The 10,297-nt window shown below is 41.6% G+C and overlaps 1 protein-coding gene across 3 annotated transcripts in view; it reads right to left on the bottom strand.

The window, feature by feature from the left end:
- Positions 1-389: 389 nt before the first annotated feature.
- Positions 390-10,297, bottom strand: part of LOC147637490 (target of rapamycin complex subunit LST8-1-like) — a 30,082-nt gene continuing 20,174 nt past the window's right edge. The window contains exons 2-12 of one of the 3 annotated variants that reach the window (XM_086799275.1): positions 6,506-6,607; positions 6,312-6,424; positions 4,745-4,814; positions 4,505-4,582; positions 2,975-3,094; positions 2,665-2,756; positions 2,437-2,516; positions 2,248-2,307; positions 1,900-2,025; positions 1,209-1,519; positions 390-799 (exon numbers count right to left, since the gene is read on the bottom strand). In XM_086799275.1, the coding sequence (XP_086655401.1) occupies positions 1,901-2,025; positions 2,248-2,307; positions 2,437-2,516; positions 2,665-2,756; positions 2,975-3,094; positions 4,505-4,582; positions 4,745-4,814; positions 6,312-6,424; positions 6,506-6,607 (840 nt within the window). In that variant the 3' untranslated portion in view covers positions 390-799; positions 1,209-1,519; position 1,900. Of the gene's footprint in view, positions 800-1,208; positions 1,520-1,899; positions 2,026-2,247; positions 2,308-2,436; positions 2,517-2,664; positions 2,757-2,974; positions 3,095-4,504; positions 4,583-4,744; positions 4,815-6,311; positions 6,425-6,505; positions 6,608-10,297 lie in introns of those variants that run through there. The other 2 variants (XM_086799274.1, XM_086799276.1) reach the window with 2 other exon arrangements.

Here is a 10,297-nt window from a genome sequence, read left to right as displayed (position 1 = left end):
AGAGAGAAAATAGTTCTTTGTTGTGTGCATCTGTACGTGCAGGATGTATGTGCACACACACATGTGCATGTGCACAAGGGGATCTTAGAATTAGTATATAATGGAATAAGTAAAATTGATATTATTTTAAGATATACTAATATTCTTGTTTAAATCAACATTATATCTTTATGATGTAATAACAAATCAATTATCTAGAGATTCATTGTATAGAATATTAACATGCCATAATATTATACACATTAGACATGTGTAAGCAAAAGCCAAATACTAAAACTTTTTTACATGATCTTAGGATACATTTATTACAAGGTTATGTAAAACTTCACTACTTTTCACATATGAATATTTTTTAAGTGCCTACATAAAGAATTTATAGTCAAACTTAAAAAGAATAAAGTGTTGCCATAGCCTTACATTATTAAATCACAACAATAGATGCATCACTTGCATGATAAGTCCATGTGTAGGTTTGCAAGGAGGGCTAAGAGGTTCCAACTTCCAATGCATGGACCTACCTTGACAACCCCTCCCTTGGCTACAACTAGCTACATACAATCTTTTCTTTGTCTTTCTATCGCGCTCTTATTTTTTTGTTCTTTTCTTTTTAAGGAATATAAACACTCAATACTTGGATCATTGAAAGGTGATGCAATTTCTCTAATATTGGCATGCTAATGGATACTATCACTTATCCTTTAATGTGAGGGTTCCATACTTTTGTAGCATCTACAACATTTGACTTCGAGATTACTTTCATGCAAGATTTTTCAAGTTCTCCCCCACCTGGTCACACAACCTTTGCAAACTCAAGTTAGCGTCGAGTCTTGCTTTCGCAGCCTCTTAGAAGACTTTTGGCATGCACTTTGAAAACTTGCACCATGAAGTGCACATCAACTCATGCTTCTAGGACTTAATTTTTCACTAACCTTGCATTACCAAAATGTCTTGTGATTTTCCTTAGTAATATAATCATAACATTATAGCAGTAGAAAGAGGCCTTTATTTCATGTTTGCAGGGGTCTTACTTATTTTGTGGATGGATCCACATACACATGCACACGCATGCCGTGACTCACTGCCTGAATGCTTTTGAGATGAGCACACGCTTAAATGTAAAATTGTAAAAATGAGATTTGGTGCTTTATTATGGTAAGGAAGCACAAACAAATTTGTACAAACTTTTTAGGGTTTATTCTGCTTGTTACCTGTTACACTGTAAGGAACAATTGAGGCGTGAAAACTGACACTCATAGGGCCTTCAAAGAGTCTCAGAGCCACAAAGTGTTAAAAAGATTGCTCAAAACTAAGCTTAGAGCCTTATTCAACACAGCCTACCTGCAGATAAATGATGCAGCTAAAAATGGCTTTCAAAGTCTGCTCCCCGTATGCGGCCGTGAAAATAAATGATCATGAATCAAATCTTTTAAGAACAATTCTTTAAACAAGTGTTCAACTTACTCCACCAGGTCTTTGTCTATGACATCAAAGCCACCTAGCACACGAAAAGAAGCTGCCCCTGCAAGCAGCAGATGAAAATAATAAGCCCCCACAAATGGAGAACAGGGCCACATCTTGGCCACCCATCAAGAGCTGCCCGCATGGGATGTTCTCTACCCAGCAATCTACACCATAGATTGAATGTATTTAAAATGAATGATTAGGATTGAAAGTGGAGAAAGCTTTAATTTTTCCAGTTCTTGCTTTTCAATCCTGGGCTTTTCCACTTTTCCATCCTCACAAGATCTTTTAAATAGAAAATTTGAAAGCCCTAATTATGCATTTCATCTTTCAAATATTTTTTGTCTTCCCCGACCCCGTGGCAGGCTCCCCCTACAGTACTTATAACATGTATATTTTTAAGAAAATAACAAACCATAGTGTATTGTATGAACCCACCTTATGCATGAGGATCAGTACCATCATTCAGGGCACAGCAAACAGCTGCTTTTTGATGCCCTTGATATGTTTGGATTGCTGTCCCACTTGATAGTTCCCAAAGTTTTGCTGTGTAATCAGACGATGCTGGAGAAAAGTGGTACACAAATTAAATCCAATTACGGCCACTACACACCATATCATGTGCATCCGACAGGCAGGGGTCGGGGCTGGGGGCTATCGCCGGTCTATGTACAACATGCCTGTGTGATCCCACACCCCACCCTCCCACCCACCCACCCCATACTACCTCTGTAAAGCCCTTAGAGCATAAAACCCTATAACTGACCATTTAGTATAAAACCTTACCAGTCACCAGGTAGGCCCCATCTACAGAGAATACGCAATCCCAAACCCACCGTTGATGACCTGCATCACAAGTCAATGTATAAAAATCTGGCTTTCTGTCATGGCAAATTTCCCTTAAACATTGCTTGTGAAGCACCCTTGAAGTTTTGAAAAGAAAGAGAAGATGCCATGACCACAATATGAGATCACCTGTAAGTGTCCGTTCCAATGTGAAACCATCCACATTCCATATTTTAACCGTCTGGTCTGAGGAAGTTGTTGCAAGATAACTGCAAAAATAGGTCAGCTAGGCTCTCAGTAACAACCCTGAAAGCATATTTTGATTAAAAACTGAACATTTTGCTGAAGTTAAGAAGCCCTATCATAGTGTTTTATTCTGTAAAACATGCATTGAAATGTTATATCTCAAAGCCTTACCGATTCTCGCAAAACTCCGGTGATAATAGACATTTTAGGATGTAGGTGTTGTGTGCTTGCAGCTTATGTAAGGGTTCAAAGTTTGTCATTGTCTGCACCTCAAAAATAAGACTTCTAGAAGTTAAGCTCACAAAAAAGGCATGAAAACATCTACAAGACTTCAATAAAGTCCAATGCCCTGTGTGTACGCATGCGATCATACTCATAACTATATTTATATTTATATATGTACAGAGTGGAACCAATGACCATGGGACCACCAACTGGGGGTACCTGAGAAGAAGCGGAAAAGGAAATATAAAACAGGCACCTGATTCTTCTTGCGAGAGACACGCCACACGTAACAGGTGCCATTATTGTTTGCTGCGACCACCAAGCTCCCATCCCACATAACTGTCAGTGATCGAATAGCTGTATCCACCTCTGGGACCTGCACATCTGGGCATAGTCAGGCCTAAAAAAACTAAACTTTTTCCCAAAACAAGCTTGCATTGGAAGAATTCAGCAGATTTTTGAATTGCCTGTTTAAAACAACACTTAAATGTCACCCGGTGTATACAACAGCTTCCATGATGGGAGACACACGCCATATGCCCCACTGTGTCATGCATGAGCCGATCCTCTAAGAAACCATATTCTTCGTATTTACTGCTTACATAAGTGTATGAAGAAGGATGTTCCTTGATGATTGGTTCTGAAAATCCAGTACAACAGATGTATGTATTCAATACTAAACCAGTTCTAAGTATGTTCCTTGATGATTGGTTCTGCATGTCCAATACAACAGATGTATGTGTTCAATCACCAAAGCATTTCCAAGGAGTATGGACAGTGAATCCATCATTAGGCAACGGGCAAAGAGGGTAACTTTGCCCATTGCCTAATGAAGAGGGTAACTTTCCAAGGAGTAAGGACGGTGAATCAGTCACACAATAGTTGAAGGTCGTTCATTAGGCAATGGGCAAGGAGAGTAACTTTTTCTCCTCGGCAGAGCCCAAAACAGGCACACCTATATCTATATCGCCAAGTTGCAATCTTGTGCGACACTATAGACTTATGAGTTTAAGAGTGTAAAACTGCATTATGGCTCAAGATCAACTCACAGCAAGCAACTGTAGTGTCCTACCTCCTCAATCCAAGTCTTAAACGAGGTCAACTTACTGCAAGCACAGGATGCGTAGGCATCTGTCGTTGGACCAGGAGACGTTGGTCTCTAAATGGCACCCCAACCAAGAACTGCGGATCCAAAATGAACTGCAGTGAACTCACCCTTGAGCTACAAAGGATCAACCTGTGAGACGGTAGATCTGGTGCATACGTCCCATACCACATGGCACACACACAGGCTAATCACAGAAGACCAATCCTGACAGAGTCACAGAGACTGAGAGATCCACGTGGCTTTTAAAAGCCAAACCAAGCCTGCCTATTCCTTATAATTAACTCAATGAACCTAATAATACTAACAACTACTTTTTAGGTCAACTATTAAAATTAAAACCTCCCTTTGCATACGCTTAATCTCTAACCATTCTGTTATCCAGTTAAAAGAGACTAGATTAACACATGGTTAATCCATCGTACTAATTTCACCGAGCATCTGCCTTTTGATTACTTGATAAAGGCAGTTTGCATCAATGAAGCAAGTCCTGAATGCAAGAAGAAGAGCTCTCCAAATCGTCACAAATATTATGGGGAATGTAAATGCAAGAGACCTTGGAGTAAGAAGAGTTCACAAACTCAAAAGAAAATATTTCCACTTCAACATCCACTGAATAATATGTTAAGATTTGATGTAGCAAACTGTTAGCATTTACAATGGTAGAGACTAGACACACACCAATTCACAACTGCAAGAATTTGCTGTCAAATCCCACACACGGATATTGCCATTCTGATCGCCTGATATCAGCTCTGTCTGCCAACATTCACAAAATCAGAATTTGCAACAAAATGAGAATAAAGACGAGGGTGATGCTCACATTTTCATCTAGACGTGTTTTCTAGCAAAGTCCAACATTGAACGAGAAGTGAAATTTTGACTACAAAAATAAATTAAATATTCTGTTTGTAAACTCACCTGGTTTGGGTGAAGCACCACTGTATTAACGGCTGCCCGACTTTCATACTCTCTTTGACAGCCAGGGGCACTGGATCACAGCAGTACACAATGCCTGTTAGAAACATTTAACTTATGATGTAGGCAGGCATGCCCCATGCACACACATACACGTAACACGTGTGTGTGTGTGTGCGCGCGCGCGCACGCGTGTGAGGGCCTTTCTAAGTTAGCTAACCCTAACAGCTCATCACACAAAACGACCTCCTCAACATTCCATGCGAGTGGGTCTGCAAAAGCAAGCGGACCCACTCGCATGGAATGAAATGAACTAACCACCCAACTGTATATACCAATTAACCTCTGGGCGCCTAGATGTGGACAGACCTTATCTTTTGCCTGGTTAACTGGTCCCTAGTGCGTACATGCCAATAGGCCCTCTCTTGCTTGCTTGGCCTAGCCAATGAACCCGATCTTCCTTTGGCCTCCAGCCTCAGACCATCATTCACACCTGTGACATAGGTGATGGTATGCACTATCTCATGTTAACCATGGGTGTTGTCGCTCTCCTTCGGACTTCCCGCCCTCAAGCACAATGGCCTATCTCTCGGCCTTGATTATTCTTTACTCGAAATATCACATAATAGGCCTTGATCTACTTGATATTTGCCAAATTAATCTCCAATCAATTGGGGTGGTGACATTCTCACCCACTTAACAAGATTCATCATCCTCGACGACTAAACTCTGAAGAACGCTGCCTATTTCAAGATACAGCTTCTCTAGTTTTCTTTATCAACCATAGGACATCTCAAAAATTTATGTCACTTTGACACATTTCTCAACTTGATCTTATTACCTACATACCATGACACTTATTAATGTCCTCAATTGGAGGAGCATCCTTTGTTAATCCAAAATGGCCACCCTACAAACAAGTCCAAACCTTATGTTTTGCCCGTTAACTGGTCCCCGTGCGTACGCACCAATAGGCCCTCTCTTGCCTGCTTGGCCTAGCCTATGAACCCGATCTTCCTTCGGCCTCCAAACTCATATCAGCGTTCACACCTATGACGTAGGTGATGGTACCCACTATCTCATGCCACCATGGGCGTTGTTGCTCTTCTTTGGACTTCCAGTCCTCAAGCACAATGACTTATCTCTCAGCCTTGATCCATTGATCTTTACTTGAAACATCACATTATAGGCCTTGATCTACTTGATCCTTGCCAAATTAATCTCCAATGAATTGGGGTGGTGACACGGTGTGTGTGCGTGCGCGCGCGCGTGCATGCGTGCGTGTGTGTGTGTGTGAGTGTGTGTGTGTGTGTGTGATGCAAAGCACTACAAATCATCATCTTAGTCAACATAAGGTGATGTATGACATTGAAGTGTGCAAATTGTAGTACATGTTTAATCAGGAACACCTATTGAGTATCAAGATGACAATACAACAAAACCACATTTTAAATAGATGAATGCCGTGCGAGTCTATGGCATAAGGTTCCCAGCACACCACATTAATCAAACTCAAGACAACCACGCTCAGCCTTAAAAAACAGCGGATGTGCAAATTGATGCAAAATACCGAAGATCCCATATCTTGACAGTGCCATCCTCAGAGCCTGAATACATCCACTTTCCATCACACTGAAAGCCCACTGCCGTGACATTGTTGGAGTGCCCATCATAGCTGAGGATCTGCTCAAGCACAAGCAACATTGACATTAGAATCATGACCTTACTGTCCAACCAAAAAACTCTTATATGCAAAGAACCCACATGTTGAGTGTTTTCTGTGTTGACTTCATAAAGCCGTATGTGAGGATTGCCTGCTGCAGCCACATACTGCTTATCAGGAGTAATTTCAAGGTGATTAACTTGCTGCAAAACAAATCAACACAGAAATCAAAGATTGTGGACCCGACAAATGTTACCAGATATTAGCGTAAAACATACAAGTGGACGATAGGGAGTGAAAACATGATTACAGACACATTGCTGCTCCTAGAGACCTTGAGGGTGTTTGCGAGTAAGGGGCCTCTCAGATATAACGATGTAAGCCCATCCATCAACAGAATTCAGAGGGAGGACTCACAAGGAGGAGAACACAAAGGGAAGAACATTCAAAAGAAGAAAGAGATTACGAGGTTTCAAGTGCCATGAGCTGGGCCAATCCAAGAAGATTTGTCGTCAAGAGGCAAGCACATTGGATTGCCACAATGGTGGCTCAGACAGTTGGCCCGACAGGTGCTTCTACATACATGTTGTACGCTCCCAGCTGTAAGGTCTTCTTAGTCTAATGATATTTATAAGACATGATTAAAGACTTAGTACTGAAAGTTAAGACAAATAGAGCTGAAGGCTGTGTTGTTGCATTCAGACTAGGGCCATTCTTAGATAGGGCCCAAAAAGGTACCAATAAAGAGGCACATCCCTAGGATAGGGTTGTGACTCTTAGATGAATAGATGTCCTTTCATAATACCCCTTGCAACGGGTTGTGACCTTTCGATGATATGCTTTCACCAATAATAAATGATTAAGGTATTTAAAAGAGATTAGGGACAAACCGTAACATGTCCTCCCACTTAAAATAAGATCCAGGTAGAAAAATGATTGTTGATGTATCTTCTTGCTCGGAATGTCAAGTCCCATGTTGTAGAATTATTCTTCGGTCTCTAATCAAAATCCAGTGTCTTTTGTTGAACTTTGTATTGAATAGTTACATAGCTTTTGTTTTTTGAAAGTCTTCACGACGAGGTATGAAGTTATTCCTTGAGTCACCATGTGTCACATAATAATTCCATTGTGACATAGTCTTCCATAAGAATTTGAGAAAATTGTAAAACTTGTTAATCAGTGTTGAGAACAGTATCCATCTGCATATTGAATAAGACTGCCTCTAAACATTGCGAAGAATATCTTTCTGATGTACTTTAAACAACAACTACGTGTGTCATCTTTGCATCTTCAATCAAGTCAAGCTTTGTCAAATCTTCATCTTCATATGATGAATCCAAAAATTTATCTATTTCATCCATTTGCTCATCCAAATCCATTGTGGAAGATCATGTTGTCTTGTCTTGCACGAAAACATCTTGAACCATTGTAACTTCATAGTTTGGAGTTGCCATGTTATCTTCGAGAGTTGAAAAACTTGAGCAATGTTTTGCATCAATAATTTGATTATATACCCAAATGAATCCAGAACATGCCCAAATTCACCTTTTAGGAACATGCATGTTATATACTCATGGTAGTCAACCCTCAAGACTATATAACTATCAACTCCGCAATAATTTGATTATATCCATCTTTTCAAGTAATATCTATGTTGGCAACTACAATTTCCAGCACACGGGCAAGGTGAAAGGACACCGTGGAGGGAGAGCGAGAGTGAGAGTGAAGTGATAAAACTAAGAGAGACAATGATTGCATGACTCAATGATTACTTGATTAGATTGATGTATATGCTTCACCAAGTACAATGCTTTTATAGCCTAAGAGGCTCTTCTCGATGACATCATTGCTTATGTCAAACAGGTATAAAGACATAAGAAGACCTTTAATAACCATGGTGATTTGGGCCCAAGATTGCAACACGTGATACAAAAGATCACAGTGTGCCAACACCTAAACTCTCATGTCAGGCCTGATATAAGAGCTTGACCACTCATGGTTGTGCCTACATCAGTCTACCCAAATGGCAAAAGCAATCCCCCCTGACTCTAAACAGGGATATGTAGAGAATGATGGAGCCTTTTAAAACATTAAGGCTTTACAAAAGAACACACACAGATTATTTATCATATTTTGGGGGACTATCCAGAGAACCCTTGACCCATACAATAAAGGCTTTAGAAATCCCAATCATAATCCTCCTCATTAAGAGAAAGAATAGTCATCACCATACAATAAAGGCTTTAGAAAGCCCAATCATCTTCATCTTTGTCGTCATCTTCTTCTGCAATTAGGTTCGCATGCTCATTAAATTGTACCTTGGCCATCTTCTTGAAGCACCTATCTTCCGTGTGTCTCAGCTTTTTGCAATAGGTGCACTTGAAGTACCTCCCTTTTTGCCTTTCATCTTTGAAAAGAACATTTTCTCCGACTCAAGCATGACTTCAGCTTTGTCTTCGTCTCCGACTTCTTCTTCTTCTTCAACTAGGTTCGCATGCTCATTGGATTGTACCTTGGCCATCTTCTTGAAGCACTTGTCTTCCGTGTGTCCGAGCTTTTTGCAATAGGTGCACTTGAAGGTTCTACCTCCCTCGTTGCCTTTCATCTTTGAAAAGAATATTTTCTGTGCATGACTTCAACTTGTTCTGTGATGCGTCCGTCTTCGTCGGTGAGAATTGCTATCATCTCTCTGGCCACCCTCAACACTACTAGAACCTCATTGTATTTTGTAATGCCTTCAATGCTTTTAAGGAGGACTCCTTTCTGATCATCTTCATTAACTTTTTCCTTGAGAGCAATAAGTTGTTGAAGGAGAGACCCTAAAGTGCTCAAATGTTCTCTTAATGTATCATTTTCTTTCATCTTCAAGCCAAAAAACTTTTGCTTGAGAAATTGTTACGACCCTGGGACAACAAGCAAGTGGGCACGGGCACGGGCACGGGATGCACAGTGTGGACAGGCATCAGTTGAATGTGAAAAGGAAACTCATAAGTGTGGCCAGCCCAAGTGTGAAAGGGGACAAAAGGGATTTTGAGGTTATAAGGTTTTTAAAACCTTTGATGATAAAAATAATAATATTATTTGAAGGCATGCGTTTTTGTTAAGTTGCTTTTGGTGTTTTTGAGAAAAAGCGCATCGTTTTTTTTATAAAGGGTGGCGAGCTGAAGAGGAAGGTGGCCGTGTGGAGGTCGCCAGATGGCTTACGCTGGGTGCTGCTGTTGCGCGTGGGGTGGTGCTGCTGTGCAGGAGCTAGAAGCTGCTGTTGTTGCTGCCACCGCCAGGAGCTGCTGCTGCTGTTGGGCGTTGCTGCCGCCACGTGCAGCCAGGCTGCTGCGCAAGGGCTGGCTGGAGGGGCTGCTGCTAGTCAGACTACCAGGTTGCTGCACAAGGGCTGGCTGTAGGGGTTGCTACTAGTCGGGCTACCAGGCGTCTACCAGACAGGTGACCAGGCGGCTATCATACGTGCTGTGTGCACGGGTTGCGCAACAGGTGCCAGGCGGGCTTCAAGCAGGGAGGCTGCACGTGTGGGTGGCACCTCGACTGGGCTGCTGTAGAGTACGCTTCCGTACTGTTTTCAGTCGTGTGTGCTCTCCGTCTCCCTCTTTCGCTTGATTCGCAGAGGACTGGACTGCACGTTTATGAGAGGGCTGGTTGGGGAGTTTACGGCAACCTTCTGCAATGTGGAACAAGCATACCAATGGCAGCTGCATATGTGGAAGCAACCAGGCGGGCAAACTTTGGTATCATGGATTGCAGGCCTTGTTTACGAGATTGGGATACAGAGGATCAAGCTGCATATGCACGAGATGATGTTCTTGGAAGAGATGTGTTGTTGCTCTTCGACTTGGACTTATGTGTATTCAGGGATTGCTTGACACGTCCTCTATCTTTCT

Source organism: Cibotium barometz, chromosome 6 (assembly GCF_041138505.1).
Source record: "Cibotium barometz isolate CiBa-2024 chromosome 6, ASM4113850v1, whole genome shotgun sequence".
Taxonomy (NCBI): Eukaryota; Viridiplantae; Streptophyta; class Polypodiopsida; order Cyatheales; family Cibotiaceae; genus Cibotium; species Cibotium barometz.
This window is presented reverse-complemented; position numbering and strand designations above follow the sequence as displayed.